At 40.9% G+C, this 18,087-nt stretch overlaps 1 protein-coding gene across 2 annotated transcripts in view; it reads right to left on the reverse strand.

Moving 5' to 3' along the window:
* Nucleotides 1–17,015, reverse strand: part of FBXL17 (F-box and leucine rich repeat protein 17) — a 135,470-nt gene extending 118,455 nt beyond the window's left edge. Inside the window, exons 1-4 of one of the 2 annotated variants that reach the window (XM_033164390.1) lie at nucleotides 16,078–17,012; nucleotides 14,043–14,165; nucleotides 13,110–13,367; nucleotides 11,108–11,239 (exon numbers count right to left, since the gene is read on the reverse strand). In XM_033164390.1, the coding sequence (XP_033020281.1) occupies nucleotides 11,108–11,239; nucleotides 13,110–13,367; nucleotides 14,043–14,165; nucleotides 16,078–16,953 (1,389 nt within the window). In that variant the 5' untranslated portion in view covers nucleotides 16,954–17,012. Of the gene's footprint in view, nucleotides 1–11,107; nucleotides 11,240–13,109; nucleotides 13,368–14,042; nucleotides 14,166–16,077 lie in introns of both variants that reach the window. The other variant, XM_033164391.1, reaches the window with a different exon arrangement.
* Between the last annotated feature and the right edge of the window lie 1,072 nt (nucleotides 17,016–18,087).

The following is an 18,087-nucleotide window of genomic DNA, read 5'->3' on the forward strand; positions in this document are numbered from 1 at the left end:
ATTTCTGTTCTTATCCTGAAGCAAAGTTCTTAACCTGAAGCGTATATAACCTGAAGTGTATATAACCCGAGGTACCACTGTACAAGCAACAATGTCACTGCAAAAGTATCTTTCCTAAGCATGCATTTCCTTGCTGAGGGCTGTGTTATAATCATATTCCGGGTTCATTAAGGCCTATGTTAGAAGCTGATGTCTAAATACTCTCTTTAAGGTTACCATCTTAAGCACTATTGCTAAGGAATCCGTCACAAGGAACACACACAAGATGATGCTGTAATACAGTTGGTCAGTACAGGACACAAGTTTTATCTAGTGCAGATTCTTGGATCTGTTAATATTTTATTTATACGTTTAAATAAATCTTTATTCAAAACACAATTTCAGTCAAGACTTTTTACACGTTTAATTCAAGAGAAACCCATCAAATAATGCTAGTATAAAATATTATTTCAAGATTCCAAATCTAAAGAACATAGAATCTGCCTGTGAGCCATTTTAAGATAGGTAATGAAATGTTAGAATGCTTTATCATCAAAAAACATGCTGTTACCACTGATGCTTTTATTTATCTTATGACTGTTTAATTCAAAAGATGCTAAATAAATAGTAGCCAAGATAATAACATTTCTAGAAAGCAAATTATAAATAATTAATCATCAAAATATTAGCTAAAAATAATAATACCAATCAGTGATTCAGTCATTGATATCCAGCAGTAGTTATTTAGGGCCCATTGATTTCAGTGGGATCAACTCTTGAGCTGGATATCACCCAGTATAGTTATTTAGGGCCCATTGATTTCAGTGGGATCAGCTCTTGAGCTGGATATCACCCAGTATAGTTAGAAATTGTTGTTGTTGTTGGAATATTTTTTATTGGTTTTTACAAGAAAAATTTTAAAATAATGAAAATAAAAAACTTTTAACATATCCATATATGAGATTCTCTGAATCTCGTGACTTACCCCCGTCCCCTGCAAGGGTCCTTAAAATAAATTTTCTAAGACTACATATCATTATGTTCTACACAGTTTCCATGTCTCTAAATTATCCATGTCTTTCGTTTCTTTACAAGTTATTTTTAAAGTCCAGCTAACATTTTTATTTGTTTACAATGGTCTTCTAAGTAAGTTATGAATTTCCCCCATTCTTTTTTAAAGTCATTGATTCCCGAGTCTCCCAGTTTTGCCATTTCAGCATAATCCAGCAGTTTGGCTTGCCATTCTTCCCTAGTCAGGACTGTTGGTTCCATCCATCTTTGGGCTGGTATAAAATTGGTCCCCGCCCCCTTTAGCCTCAAAATCAACATGCAAAGCTATGTAAATAAAAGGCAGAACTATGAACACTGGTGAATATAAACATATTCCTGTATTGCAGGGGGTTGGACTAGATGATCCTCAGGGTCCCTTCCAACTCTACAATTCTACTATTCTACAATAAATATATACGCACGCCAAAAGTAATCATACTTCAGATGAACATGATATGAACACAACTCATGGAGATGTGAACATGTACACAACACGTGAAATTCTAATAATACTCAATACTCTTTTCCAGTGGGGGGGAAATATACAAACAAGTAACAATTTTTTGTTCCCAAAGTCTCTCTTACACTGTTACAGCAACAAAGAAAGACTGTCTCTAGATATGGAGTTAGCCCCCAGCCCTGTTTTCTGCTACCATGCTAATTACCAAATTACAGGTGGAGTCACAGCGTTTGAAATAATTGCATATGAAGATGTTTAATGTACATAATTTACTCCAACTACAGATTTTCCCGGGTTTTGCTTGTTTTGATGAAGACTATGTAAGGCTATATATAGCGAACTGACTTCAAGAGGTATCCATGTGAAAAGTTCACCAATGGTAGTGCACAACGTTCAGGGTCTCTTTTTCAAAGAGTATTCAATCATTAACATTATGCAGATGTATGCTAAACCATGACTAAAGGCCAACAATGGAAAGGAATTCACACTACAAGGAAGGAGGGTATGCATGTCCCCAAGGTTGGCTTCCTGATGCATTATGACTGCAGTAGGCCAGTTTGAAAATCATAAATAAATGCTGTTCATGTTCCAAGCCCAAACATAGGATTCATTCATTACAAATAGCATCTCCAAGGCAGATATACCTGTGTCAGGTGACACCCTGCCCAAAGTAATATCTTTCCTTTTGGTCCATCTACTTTTACCAGTTTAACAGAGTGCAGGTATGTAACTGCAGTCACACAGCAAAAAGCAGAAAATAATATGCTACTTAATTATGCATCATATAAAATTATTCTTTCTATGTATGCATTTCAGAGTTGAAATACCTGGATAAAAGCTCTTATTGAAAATGCACTTTACAATAATTAAAGGTAAAGGGACAATAATTAGAACACACCTAAAACATAACCAAATGCTAAAGCATTAAACTTGATTTTTCTACAGCAATGATACTTTTGCATGACATGGCTATAAAAATGCACTCAACATCAAAACAGGTATGAAAATCTACTACAAAAAGTATCTTTGATCAAGGATTTGTTTAATTTAAGGAATTTCCCATGCTTATCCATCAGCAGTGATTACAAAGAGAGATTACATGGAGCTTTAAGAAGGCATTTAATCAAAGAGTTTACCCAGTAAATAAGCTTGGATCAAAATTTAACTCAAGACCTACTTCCTTTATCTTCCGGAGGAGCAGACACACTGACAACATAAACAATCCAAACATCCTGTTAGCATATCTTATTATTCAGTTACTGCTTACATGTGAAGTGCATGTGTCAGCATTGCACTTTGTTCTGGAATATTTGCATACTCAGAAAAATCAAGAGGGGGTTTTTCTACATTATGAGGGGAATTTAATTAAAACACTTAACTGTTTTGAGAGGATGCTGGAAATTCAGTATTCCAACCAGCACCATCTCAAAGCTCCAGACAAATGTAACTTACCACAAAAACAGAAAAATTCAACAAGAGATCTCACTCACTACAACAGTGATTTACAAACTTTATGCTTCCAGGGTGTTCTTTTTAGGCACTATCAACAAACACCTGCATATCTGCCATGGAGTCCCAGCATCTTTCAGGAAGAGTCTGAACCAAGATGCATGCTCAGTTCATACGGAGTATTGGCAAAGTCACTTTGATGCCCCCATTTGAACTGAGGGTGTGACCTAAAACAAAGATCCACCACTCTAATTGTTGCAATAAGCAAGCGGTCTTTCAGACACTTGTTTTCCCTTATTGATTTTTGCACTTAGGACTTTAGGAGCACCCAAGAGCAAATTTTGAAACCCGCAATGTTTTATAGAATGCGTATTTTATAGATTGTGCATTTTAAAAGCTTATTACATATGTAGGTATTCTTTTTATGCTACTTTTCACAGAATTGTAGAGTTGGAAGGGACCCCCGAGGATCATCTAGTCCAACCCCTTGCAATGCAGGAACATGCAGCTGTTCTATATGGAAATCGAACTTGGAGCCCTGGCATTCTCAGCACCATGCTCTAAGTAACTGAGCTATCCACTTGAATCATGTTTTAATTGCCATTTGTTTTCATTTTTCATTTTGTATTTTTTGGAGGGAAAATTACTGTTTATTCATTCAATTCAATAAATAGATCCACCTACATAGTGATTGTTGCTCACTGATTCTATGAATGGTGTAGCATTTTAAATAGGTTTAAATCATTTATAATTTAGTGAATTTGGTTTTAATGTATTATTTTCAGTTGTATTCTGTATATTATCCTGGCATCCTACAGGACAGAGCATTCAGAAATGTACTGTTTCTCTTGTAAGGAACCACATCTTAGGAAGAAACAGCTTTGGAATATAAATTGAAATATATTTTCATAAATTACAAGTATCACTAATCAAGACTATTCTAACCTAACTTTTTAAGCTTGTGTCTAACCAAAAAATAAATAAAAGTAGAGCAATGGTATAAAAGTGTTAAATGGAGGATTCCAGCAGTCCAAACTATGCAAAGAAGTTGGAGGTGGCCAACGACAGACTGGATAGAAGGAAAAATCTGGTGCCAGGCCTGGATGCGCTGAGGAAGTATGGCCTTGACAGAACAAGGGAAGGGGTAAAATTAGGCATAAAGAAAGAATGTGAGTGCATGCATACACAGGTGTGAAGAGCCTAGTTTTAAGTTTTGGAATGTATGATACTGTTGCACATCAGGAGAAACAAGCCCTTTCATCAAGCACACATTTTGCAAATCAGTGGCTTAAAGGTCACTACAACTTTAAAAAAAAAAAATCTCTCCCCGCATCATTAGCATCTCTCAGTTTTAGGCTACCTCTCCTAAACTGGTGACAGCTGTAGTACCATTTTCATTCTTAGGACAAACCCTTTATTCTAATTTCATATTGACAGCCACCAGATGCCAGCCACTGCTCTATCATGAAGGCGCTGAAACGTGTAATGCCCATATTTGAAATAAAAAGCCAGAAAGATCTTACACAAATAAATTCAATCCTGATGTACATTAATATTCGTTTCACTGTATCTTGCACTCTGAAGTCAAACTAGACTCCAGGTCCTTAATACATTAAGCTTAAGAAGTAAATCTAGGAATCGAATTCTTTTTTTCTTTTTGGAGGCATTTAGAAAGTTACATATATGAATGTATATTCATTGATATTTAAGGGATGAAATATTATATTCATACCCGCTTACATTAGGTACAGCCATTTTAAACTTTCAGGACCTAAAATAAAATAGTATTTATATGCTGTCGTATGATACAATGCATTAAACAGTTTCAGCCTGCTGTTAAATGTTGGATTTGAGACTCAAGCCGACTGAAAGTTCACAACCTTCAACCTGTATTTTAGCAGTTCAAGCCTGGCCTAACTCCACAGAGAAGGAAGCTTTGACAAGTGTTCAGAATAAGATGAGCTGGTGATTATGGCCCACTCTGTGAGGTTTGGGAAGGGCACATCTATCCACTATCGAGAGGTTCCACTCCAGGACAAGGGTTGCAGCATTGTAGATGGGGCAAAAATAGCAAAGTACAGAGTATCTTGCAGTGCAGATGCTCATGCTGTACCTGATTAGTGAACAAAAGGGGACTTTAGTTTCCGCTGCACTCCATCTGGGATATTTTGCAAGGAATATCTAACTTTATACCGGACAAACCATATTCAATTTGCTTTTCAAGATGGGGCCAACCAGCAAATTAAGAGCTGCAAAAAAAAATTAATGCAACAGTATTTCTCATGTGCAGAAAGAGAACTCAGAAACAATCTTCGAGGCTGTATTTCATACTGATTTATGGCACTATATAATATTTAGAAATACAGATATCCAACTCATTTGGAAGCTGTTGTTAAAAAGGTATTAATCAATAATTGCACTTACACATGATTAGATAGGACATTACCCTGGAAAAAATATTATTCAAGTGCAGCAAAGCATATAGCTTTATGAGCATTAAAATCAGTAGTACAAGTGCAGAGAACAAGAAAATACACACACTGGCCATTGTAAATAAGAAAATTATGGCTACATAGTATTATTTTTTCCTTTATTTGTAATCTACTGTTTCCAGGCATTTTATTGTTGTACCAAGGGCACAAAGGTATTTTAGTAGCATCTCTAACGTCAACACTGCCACCTAAAGGTCATAAGAAACAAATACATTTTTCCAGCAACATCTGCAAATCACAACACTTAGCATTTAAAAAACTAGTATGTTATATTGTACCTGTTAGGGACGGTTGCCCACACAGATGGGAAGAGTCATATTTTGTGATAATAAAAAGAAACTACAGACCAGATTGCTATCAATTGTACTGGTTCAATTATTAGTTTAAGTAAGCTATGTTGTTTTAAGAGTATTTCAAGCATAGCTTAAGCGTATTTGCTTAACTGTTCCTGTAACATTTTAAATAGTGGTTGACTTGTTGTTTTAATTAAACTAGGCTTCTGGGAAGACTGCTTCCATTTCAATTTGGAGCAGTAGGATAATTGCTAATACAGCTAGCAAGTCTCCACAGATTTTGATCAAAACAACTGGAAATCCAAACGCCCAAAGTTTTCATTAAACTTATTTTCATAATATTTAAAAGGTGAACATGTTCTCATGTTTCTGACTCTTGTTTTGAAGAAGCTGACTGCTGAAGCCCAAGAATTTCAAAAGTTTGGGAGGGATGTGTGGGACAGTGGGGGGGGGGAACCCCAACCAGTGCAGATATTTTCTTATGAAAGCTAAATACAATGTACTGGATAATATCTTAAATAGTGTCCATAGTAACCCATAATGTTCCAACCCCCCCCCCCAAAAAAGAGGAGGAAGTTCACTCTAAACAACAGCAGAACTACTCAGGCTGATCATGCCTCAGGATAGCTAAAATGGTTATCAACTTGTTTTTCATGTTGTAAACCACCTTGAGCATGGTTTTAACTATGGAAAGGTGGCATACAAATAAAATGATGTATGCATGTATTTACTTTTTACCTTGTGTTGTTCAACTGGACACTGGTGTACTGCCCAATAGCATAACTGCTTAAGTAACGTAAAACCACTTTACTTTAAGTGAAGCAGCAGAATGAGTAACACAATGGCTGAAATTTTCGGCTGTGAACACTGTCACAGCTGCAGGATTGACAAGCTTCAGCTGAAGTGTCAGACTTGAACTAGCAAGTACACAGTACAGCAATAGTAAAAACCAACAGTTACCGCTCTCAGAAAGAAGGCCAGGATATAGAGCAAACCCAACATTGCATGAGCAGACTTCCACTCATACAACAGACTTTACTTTCCTCTCCTCCTTGGGAGTCCAACCCCAAGATCTGCTCATGATGGTCCCCAACCCTCCAGAGTAGATTTTGAGGGTGTGGAGTAGAAAGAGAAAGTGAAGCAGTGTTGTTCGAGCAAAAGTCCATTCTACGCACACATGGACAGTATTTGATACCAGCCATAAAGATAAAGATAAAGGTAAAGGGACCCCTGACAATTAGGTCCAGTCATGAACGACTCTGGGGCGCTCATCTCGCTTTACAGGCCGAGGGAGCCAGTGTTTGTCCGCTTCCGCATAAAGTTTTTCCGGGTCATGTGGCCAGCATGACTAAGCCGCTTCTGGCAAAACCGGAGCAGTGCACGGAAATGCCGTTTATCTTCCCGCCAGAGCAGTACCTATTTATCTGCTTGCACTGCATGCTTTCGAACTGCTAGGTTGGCAGGAGCTGGGACCGAACAACGGGAGCTCACCCAGTTGCAGGGATTCGAACCACCAACATTTTGATTGGCAAGCCCAAGCAGCACAGTGGTTTAACCCACAGCGATACCAACCATAAATTAGATAAATAAAAGAAGCAAGGAAAAAAATAAAGAGTAAGCTAAATTTTAAGATTTCAAATCCCACATTTCTTCTTACAGGCTAAGATTCTAGGCACATGTGTTTTATACTGCATTTCTGAATTTTTTCCCCTTAACAAAGGTATAAAGATATAGAACTGCATTCTAGATATTCACTGCACTCTTTACTAATCAAAACTGCCTAGATACTCTGCTAACATGCTTCTAACTGCCTCTGATGCACGTTGACTTGGCTGTAGGATGCTGCTGAAGTAGAGTGCCCTTAGGCCTGAAATGAACTGATAAATCATTGTGTGTAAAGAGTATTTCGAGGAACCGGGTACGAAGAATTGTTTTGTGGCAATGAGACTATGGCATGCTCCAGGCTGAAAAACCTGAGAGCCTTCATGACATGTCAGCATGAAGCTATTGCATTTTTATTACATACACACACATTTCTATACTGCAAGCACAGTTCAGAAAAAAATATTCCATCACTGAACACAGCGGTGCCAGGGAGAAGCAGAAAGCCAGTACAGTGAATTACCAAAGGCAAAAGGGGTCACTATGTGCACAATAGAATACAAGAATGGGAATGAGTTATGTTCTTTCTCATCTTTACATCAATCATCAAAGCTAGGCTGATATATTTCCATACTGCATGATGGAAGAGGTGGTGAACCTAAGAGAGAGCAGCTTACTTTCTAAAGCAAGGATAAGAACCTGTGGCCCTCCAGATGCTCTTCTGACTGCAACTCCCATCATCCTTGGTCAATGGAGCTGATAGGATTTGGACAACACCAGCCAAAGGACCACAGATTCCCAATCCCCATTCTACAGGCTGGTGAAATTGAGGGTGAAGCAAGATCTGAACCAGGCATGTACTTGGTCCCTACACTCATTCTCAACACAAGGATATATATTTGTACAGAAGCAGCAATTTAACTAAATTTACTCAGTGGTGGTCTTCACATGCAGCAAATTATGATTTGCTGTTATGAGCATGAGTCTTGGGTGCATTGTCTCTCATTCACATACACACCAGAAAAGACTGAAAGCTTCACTTTTAAATAAACTGCAGTTTCTTTATTATGCCCCAAATTGGGGGGAAAATTCAGTGATATCCAATGATATCCAGTCCAGTCAATGGAACAGATTTTTGGAGCATGCAGGGGTCTGCAATGGGAAGGAGGGAGAAACCACACTGAGCAAGCAGGCTGACACTGTTGGATGTCAACCTCTGGTTTATCCCGTGGATTAGCAAAACCAGGACAGCAAATAATGTTTTGTTAACTAAACTGCAATATCCTACTGGCAATGTATTCAAAAGAATTTGACTGCAGAATTATTATTGGGGGTGTGTGCCACAAAATGTGCAGAGTCTTTACCACACTACACCAAGCACAAACAAAATGTGGCATGTGCCCAATAAGTCTTTGTTGCTGACCTACTAACAGAAAAATGCTAAACATCTGCTTTGAGTCATCAGGTGTGGTGCTTTTATATAGGTTCTTATGCTGCTCATAGAGAAGCAGCATATTTTCTGGTGGCTTCCAAATCCAGCTCTGCAATTACAACTGAGTCCTTGCCACATAATATAAATTAAATAGAAAACAAAATGTAACTGTTCAATCAGAAGCCCATTAACTGGTACTATATTTCTATTTTTATCTGAAAATTATCACAGTCTTATATTTTTGTGCCCCAAGACACCACTTTTTCACCCTCCTTTATTTGGAGAAAGTTGAATACCATGCTCAATATTTCAAAATCACAGATACAAACAAGGTTGCTCTAAATGCCACACAGCTCTAAAAACTTTAGCTACCACTTCTTTAAGTTATGGATACTCTCAACTGGGACCCTCCAAGTTCTTGAGCATGAGGCATTTTTGTACTTGAATTTTTATTATCTGTATCCTTTTGAATGACCAAGTCTCCTTTACTCTTCCCTTCATTGTGTGGGGAAACAAACCAGTAAGTCACAGTAAACCATAGCTTCTATGTGCAAAATGAGAACCATGGTTTGTGACTTCCAACAAGCCATCTAGCTTAGTGTTGTTACATTAATTGACAGTGGCTGTTCAGAGTTTACAAAAGGGATCTTTTTCAGAACTACCTGGAGATGCCAGAACAGATGAAGTCACTGTTAAAAGCTCTGCTTTTGAGTTCGTATTTGAATATACTGAGATTTTCTTAGAAAGCTTAGTTCTTTCTTTGAAGAAGAAATGAGCCACAGTTTCCTACTCTTGGTACACCAGTAAAACAAACTTTAATGTACTTATCTAGTGCCTTGACGGTAATCTATATTAGACTTTTTAAAAGGTCAGAAAAAAAATGAATCACTTAGTAGAACATAGAATCAGCAGTCTATCCAACACAGAAGACATGAAACTGATTGACCACTCAAATTCCTGTTACTTCCATAATAGACATTTGATTGACTTGCAATGAAGATCTAATACACCAGAGATCTAATACAATTATTTTGAGTTTTGGAAACTGTTCTAGTATTTCAGCAATGGTTTATTTTTTCCAAAGAACATCTTCTGAAGTTTTAGTTTCACTCATACTATATTATTTGAACACAAAATGTGTAGGTTTCCAAAAGCTTCTACTACTGAAGTGCTGTTGAGGGAAGTACTTGGAAAACTACATCAGAATGAGATCTAAGTGTTTTTCAGTGCAACCTATTTTGCCACTTTTTTAAAGTGAATGCCTAGTCATATCCTAGGCTTGGCTGCCATGAAAGCAGTTGCAGCAAAATTAATATCTTAGGTACAATGAAACATCAGATTCATGTAAAAGAAGCTTAGGATGGTCATAGGACAGTGTTGGTTCTCCAGTTTCAACTGTTGTATAAGAAGCATCTAATTAAAGAGTGCCAAGTTTCACACCTAAGACTGATTAATGTCAATATTTATCACAAGAAAATTACTCTGAGTAGGCCCACTGAAATTAATGGAGCCAAGCTAATCATGTCCACTAACTTGAATGGGTCTACTCTTAAGTAGGACTAAAATTTCTCTGAGTCAGCCAAGTACAGCACTATGGATTGTATCCACCTAGTCCATCGCAGTTTTAATCTGAAATCTTAAATGCAGTACTGCACCCAGAGCTCAGAAACTGCTTGTCGCAAAATGTGCCTAGAACAATGGGAGTTTTGAACACTGCGTTAGTGGCAAGCCCGATATAAGTGGGAAGGAAGTTAATTAATAGGGTACAGTTGTGACAGCCATCTGTTTGTACCCAGCATGTTGTATCCACAGAAATATTGCCATTCTACGCAGAAGTTCCATTTAGCTCTTAATGCAGATTCCACCATGAATCAGACTATTTATTTTAAGTCATCAAATGTGGTAGCCAACATGACACCTTGTAGTCATATAAAGCAGGTTCTTCACATGTAAACATACATGTTTATAAGCTAAGCCCATGTAAAGTTTTAACATGGCACTGCAAAAGTGTACAAAGATCTTCAGAGAATATTTTGTATCCAACAGAATAGAAATGCTTAGCTAGCATTATGACTTTTCTATCAACTACTGAAACACACAAGGCAAAGCCAATTCCACAATTAAGTGTAGCATGTTAGCCCAAAGAAAAGTATTAACCAATATGAACTGAATTCTAAGAAATAGCTTTTTAATCACTATGTGTATTGTAGGTTAACACTCTCAGAATATGGACATAGATTTCTAACCCTTCAAAACTCAGTTAAGATACACAGATAAAATGTTGGATGTGGGCGAGTATAAAAGAGGGTGTAGGCATTTTTAATTTAAATACACGAGAGAAAAGACTTACTAATTTGTTTTCCTGCATGTATATTCGCTGTAACTTCAGGCATCCTTTAGCTATGATTATCATTCCTTCATCTGAGATCTTATAACACTGCCCAAAATGAATATCTTTCAGTTCTCTGCAGTCTGATCCGAGCTGCAAATGAAATTAACACACACATAAGTATATAACACTAACCTTGCCTTCAATCTATGGTGTATATACAAGCATTACATTGCTAAACAATTAGTTCAGGTTTTAACTAACACATTAGCTAAGAGGCCACATTGCTCTCAAAATAGGCAATTGAATGGCAGTATAGATTTCAGCAGTCCAAGTAATAGAACAGGTGTATTAGATTTAGTCATATCCAACATGTATCAATAACCAGAAACAAATTGTATTGCGCACACCGGAAGCTCAGAATTCCAGTTATCCAAATCAATAAAACAGTCTTGCCTGTAGAAGCTGAAAAGTTGTAAAGATGTCTCTAACTTAAAAAGTTACTGTAGTTGTCAAGAAACAACAAAAGGCTTACAGTTAGATTTCAAGGATACTATTACTAGCAAATGCAACTTAGTTTTTAACAGTCATGACAGTTTGACAAAGAAGGCTAAATACAGTCAAACCTTGGTTCCCGAACTCATCCGTTTTAGAACGTTTCGGCTCCCGAACGCTGAAAACCCAGAAGTAACTGCTTCAGTTTTTGAACGATTTTCGGAAGCCGAACAGTCTTCTGGAATGGATTAAGTTCGAAAAACAAGGTTCCGCTGTAGTATAGTTCTTTCTAATGTCATACTCTGGTTCACCAGAACAGAATCTGTGACTATTTGCAAAGTACATGGAAGATATTCAGCCATCACGTAAGAATGTATTTTCTTCTTCTTCTTTTAATTGGTAGGTTTTTTTAAAAAAAAATGGTAGGTGGACAGGATACAACTTTTCACTTGGATCCAAACTTCACCCTCCATGCATGGAATAGATCCTTCTGTCCATGGGACACTTTTGATCTACCTGAGTGATTCAACCAGCACCACCCCCTACACTCTTCTGGATGCTCCCTCAACTTTCTAAAGCAGTTGTTCAAATGGTACAAAGAGGTTGCAGGAGAGAGGGGAAACTGACAAAAGTAATCTGTTCCTCAAGAACTCTGCTCAGGAAATGTTCTTGCCCATTGGGTACAAAATACTATAAAGTACCCACTAAGATGCTATGTTATGCCAAGTTCAGACATGTTAAGCGCAGTAACTGTGAGAGGGAGAAATTTGTTTAGAACAGGTAAAAGCTTCACAGGGGGTACAAGGAAGTAATGTCTAAAAGGCAGGGTATAAGATTGTAGGACACCCCCCCCAAAAAAGACCATAATCCACTGAAAAGAAAAATAGCTCAAACAGTGTGGTAGGGCTAAGAATTTCACATTTAGATTCAAAATGGCCTGCAAAATTTGCAGTTCTCTAATAAACATATAATGTCACTAGCAGTCTGGAAATTTAATAGTGGCTGCAGCAGCACAAGTTTGAGTGGCTCAGAAAACACCCAAACTGGAGCTTGCATGCATGCACTATTCTAGACAAAAAGCCCAAAAAACTGTTTCCTGGGTTCTAAAACTGGAGTTTGCACAATGCACAATTAGAGCTAGTTATGGCTCGTTGGTTGTATTCACTAAGAGCTATGGATACACAGCTAAAGAACTGTGGGTAAAGACAATTTAAAAAAATGTTATTCCATGTGCTGAGATTCCTGCATTGTATGGGGTTGGATTAGATGACCCTCATGGTACCTTCCATGATTCCCAGAACAAAAAATTCAACTTCTTTTAGCCGTTGATTTGTCCTTTTATTTTACTATCATATACCATCTAATAGTATACCTTTGAGGGCAGCGTAAACTGGAAATATAAACGTTTTGTTCTGACAACAACAGCCTACTCCTAGAATTTGGGTAGGGATTACTCCCAAGTGGACATAAAAGTGCAGCTTAAATTATTAAAAAAAACAATGTAATTTCACCAATATTTAAAGTTTACCTGCTTGAGTCCTTCATCAGTAAGCCGATCCTGGTTGCCCACATGTACTTTCTGCAGTTGAGGACACTGTGAAGCCACTGCAATTATAGACGTATCGGACAGCTGTTTACACCTATATGCAGTATATCTTAGAAGTCCAGGACATTTAGATGCTAATATACATACTCCTGTGTCCGATACATTACGGCAATCTGAAATATTGATTTCAGTTATATTCTGGCTTCTTGACGCAATTCTTTCCAGTAACTCATCTGTGACCTGTCAAAAACAATTTGAATAGGTAACATTCATATTCTCAGTTTTATCTGTATTTTTAAAGAAAACTCAAGCCTATACATTTACAACAGCATTTGTACCAAACCAAGTTAGTACTTTCACTACAAGTTTGGCCTCCATGCTTTCCTGCTCAACTTAAATTTTAGGAGCCTTTTGCTGCAAATAATGATTTTTTTCAGCACTATGTCTGACCAATGGATACCACCTCAACAGCCCCTGCAGATTCACCCCAAAAAACAAAACAAAAAACTGCTCATCAGATATGCCCAAGGCTGCCACAACAGCTACAACAAAGGTACTGTTGTTCCCTTGTACTGGGAACAGATATGTAATCCCTGTTCAGATAATCAGGCTCTAAGCTTCTTTAGATTATGAAAAATGCAATGCAGGTCATGTCATTATATAATTCACCATCATGCTAAATATGCATCTATTCAATCAATGAAAGCAACTTAATATATTCATGTGTGTGGTTCAACACAGGCTTTTAAGACAGCCAGTCACTGTGAATGAAGGAATTCACAAAACTCTTGTTATGTTTTCTATATGAAATATGGGCTGAAAAGTGAAACAGGTATCACTTTTATCAGAGGAAGACAAAGAAATTGTTTTAATTTGATTAAAAGAATTCAGATTTCAACGTAGCTTCCTTCATACCTGCTGACGACTACTGAGATCCAATTGCTTCCAAAACTGGAAATCTAAACAGAGGTCACGCCAATATTTACAAACCAACGATGCTGAAAGACATCGCTCGTTCAAAGATAAGTTGGAAAATATCTATGAAAGAAAAAAGGAAGAGTTAAGAGAAAGTGAAATGCCTCAAAGTTCTTTCCAAAGACATGCCCTTTCTATCATTCTTCCAAGGCTTTGATTCTTCTTATAAGCTTTGGACAAATATATTTGTTTAAAACAAAGAAAATGGATTTCCCTGCAGCTATGTATCCCTCACTACTCCACCAACTTTCTACTTTCCATTAAGTAACAGAGGTGATGACAATTCTGCATGTGTTCAACTGACGCACGACCAATGTGTGGGTCCTTTTGGAGCCAGAAGAGAGAAGAATGTGAGTTGAGCAGGGCAGAACATTGTGGGCTTATGCGTGCTCAGTCACCATGCACAGGAACCAGGAACGCAACACCTGTGCAAATGGGGGGGGTGAACTGTGTCTACAGTGATAAGCATTCAACTTGATACTATGAACAATCTATATATTAGGTAATTTGACAGTCCCTTGCAGATGAGCAGTGCCAGTTTGAGTGAAAACCTTAAGGCCCTGGTCAGCAACTAACTGTCCTGGAAAGCTGATGGGGCAGCAACTCCACCCACACCTCATAAAACAGCTTGCCAACAAATACTGTTACCACAGACAACATTTTCTCATTTCATGCTTTGTAACTGAGAAGTTGAGCAGCATTTTTTTTGGCGGGAGATTCCATCTACCTAATTCATTTCTGGAGTGTGTGGGCGAGTGATGGTTACAGTTTCTGTGTGTGAGAGTGAGTGAGGGAATAAGCCATTTCCCCCAACGTTATAGGTGTCCATTTGTAAGTGTACTTCATCCTGAGGCATAGTGAAGGCTTGGACGGGGCCCTTGAAACACTCACAGGCTCCTCAGCATTTATACATACATCATCTTGTCAAGCAACAGTCTTCCACAACATCCCCAACCCCTTTACACGGTATATTCTGTGCTGCTGTCAGCCAGTCCAGGGAAAGCAGAGAGGATCAGATTGAAAGCAGCTCCAAGACATACCCAACAGAGGCTTTACCGTTCTTGGGGATATGTCCCATAGAAAATTACTACAAACCAGTATTTTTACTTCGGTAAGCCATATACAGTGATTACTCTTTCCTAAAGCTCCAAGCTATCTATTCTCATGAAGCCATTCCATAGGCTTTTTCAAGAGCTTAATGCACTGGTGTGAGATTCAGCTATCGTGAGAATATGCTTCTTTACTTTTTTTAACCCTGCAGGTCAGAAATCACCCTTTCTCAACTTTTCAGACTTCCTCATTCCACCAGCTCCAGTCCAGTGTAGCAGGCTCATCTAGTACTCACACCAGTCGTTGAATCTTAACTACTCAGGTGTTCCCATAATACTGCTTTGTTTTATTTCATAAAGGCAGGATTACTAGGAAGTGTGTCTCTTTGTGCTATTAAGCTACCAACAACGCTATTAAGCACTGTTTCCATGTGAACCATTCTAATTATATCAGCATGTGCAAATAACTTGGGGAAGTGACTATTCTGGATTAAATGATGTGACCAAGACCAAACTCTATCAAGCCAGGGACTCCGTTTCAATCAAGAACCATTACTATTTCACCTTCAACTGGATTAGAGTCTAGTGTTTTAAGTAAACTTATGAACTTTGTAGAAACGCTTGTAAAAGCAACCAATTTCCGGGATCCCCATCCATTGCCAGCCAAAACTGAAAACAAGAAAAGGAAATCTTCTTGTATCACCACCCCTATAATGTGGTCCTGGGAACCTTTGCAGAGTAAACTCCAGGAAACCAGGACTTAAGAAACAGGCACTCTTGAGCTCTACATGGAAAAACACACAACCAAGAAACTCAGGAGGAGGGGGAGGCAAGGGATGCAGGGACAGGTGTGTCCCAGGCAGGCAGCCCCCAGCCTACCTTGGCAACCTCTACATCCCGGACACCTGCCAGCTCACCAAACCCACCTTGAGGAGGATGGAGGGCGGCAGCTGGTTGATGTCGGGCGAGGGAGGCTGCGGCTCCCGGCAGCAGTCCCCGGGGTTCTCGGGGGGCTCCTCGCAGTCCGGCTCGCGAGCCTCGCCCTTCTCCCTCCCGTCCAGCTCGGGCAGTTGAGACGGGGAGCCCGCGGGCGCCGCCGGGTCCGCCAGCCCTTCCCCATCGTCCCCGTTCTCGCCGACGGCGGGGTCCTTCGGCGGCGAGCCTCCCCGGGCGCGGTCCGAGGCGCAGGGCAGCGGGCAGAGGTGCTGCTCGGGCAGCGAAGCAGAAGCAGCAGCAGCGGCGGCAGAAACCTCGGTCGGCGGCGCCGGCGTCGAAGCGGGGCTCCCGGCCCCTGTCGCTGGGATGGCGGCGGCTGCGGCGGCGCAGCGGGGCTGCTTTCGGGGCGGGCAGGGGAGCAGCCGGACGCCCTTGCGCTTGCACACCATCTCCGGGGGGGCCTCGCTGCTCTCCAGCGCAGGCCCCGCTCTCCGCGCGGAAGGCGGCGGAGGAGGAGGAGAGGAGAAGAGGAGGCCGGAGAGCAGCAGGCGGCGGCAGGAGAAGCGCAGCAGGCGGTGGGCGGCGCGGTCCTCGGGCGCCTTCAGAGCCGCGTAGAGAAGCGGAGGAGCAGCAGCAGGAGGCGGCGGCGGTTCCTCGGAGGCGGAGGGCGGGCTGGCGTTGTGCACCAGGAAGCAGAGCATGCAGGGCCCGCGCACGAAGCAGCTCCGGTCCCGAGGCGGCGGCGGGGGAAGAGGAGGAGGCGGCGGCACTGGCACTTTCCCCCTCAGGGGTCGGCGGCAGCGGCGGCGGCGGCGGCTCCTATCCGCGGTCTGGCTGGTTCCCTTCCGCGAGAGAAAGTGGCCCATATAGGAGGCGCCGCCGCCGCCGCCCCCCAGCAAGGCCTCCTTCTTCCCTCGGCGGCTTCAGCGGCGTTGCCTGGGCTTCATCGCTCGCCTCCGCCCGCCCGAGCGCGGCGGTGGCGGCGGCGTCTGAGGAGGAGGAGGAGACCGGCAAAACTCTGAGGCCGGCAGTCACAACAAGGCAGCTTCCGGGACGTTAGAGGAAGCGGAACCGCCGGAACTTCCGGTTCCCTGACCCCACGCGCGCACTCACCCCAAGAGCTGCTCGGCCGCGCAACCCTCACTTCCGGGTTCCCCATAGACTCTTCCATGTGCGGGACGAGGGTGGTGTGGAGGATCGCAAGAGGAAACGCGAGGGAAAGCAGCTGTTTCGTCATGGCCGTGCTTTGGCAGGATTTGGCTCTGTTTTCTGGCACCCCGCTCCGACCAAGGAAGGGGGTTGAGACTTACAAGGTGATGTAAGGGGTTGTGCTGGCAGGCATTTGAATGTATATGCCTGAGAGATAATTGTTACTTGTCTCTAGCTTCTTTTGTGGGTCGGAGGCATGTTCATTTCAAAATGGGGGGGATTTGGGGGGTACTGTTGTTGCAATTGCAGGGGGTTGGACTAGATGACCCTTGGGATCCTTTCCAACTCTACAAGTCTATGATTTCATGAAAACATTGCAACAAATGGCTTTCCTGCTGTATCTGTGGATTTTGCACCAAAAGCTATGTATTGCCACCGCTCTTGCCCCACATGTGGAAGATTCTGCTTACTACAAAATGGGAACCAGATGTACTTTTGGAGAACCGTTATGACTGCATCTCTTGGACTCTCACAAACAGCTGTCAGAGCAAAGAAGGACCTCCTATCTCCCGCTTTAAGCAAGAGGACTGAGCCTGTCTCTGCAGCAGCTCTGCCCCACTGTGGCATGGCGGAAGGACTGTGCCTATTCGGCTTTTTCCTTGACCAACACAAAGAGAAATTGTCCAGAGGACCCTGTACCTCACAGAAAGGCTCAGTCATTGTGCTTTTTTAAAAAAAATGCATATCTGCCACAGTCACAGGTAGTTTGGCCCTGGAATTCTGTAATGCTTTTGGACTTTTTCTGCTGCAGTCCAACACGAAAGCGCTTTCTGATAGACAGTCTTCTAAAC

The sequence above is a fragment of the Lacerta agilis genome, chromosome 11 (genome assembly GCF_009819535.1).
Source record: "Lacerta agilis isolate rLacAgi1 chromosome 11, rLacAgi1.pri, whole genome shotgun sequence".
NCBI classification, from domain to species: domain Eukaryota; kingdom Metazoa; phylum Chordata; class Lepidosauria; order Squamata; family Lacertidae; genus Lacerta; species Lacerta agilis.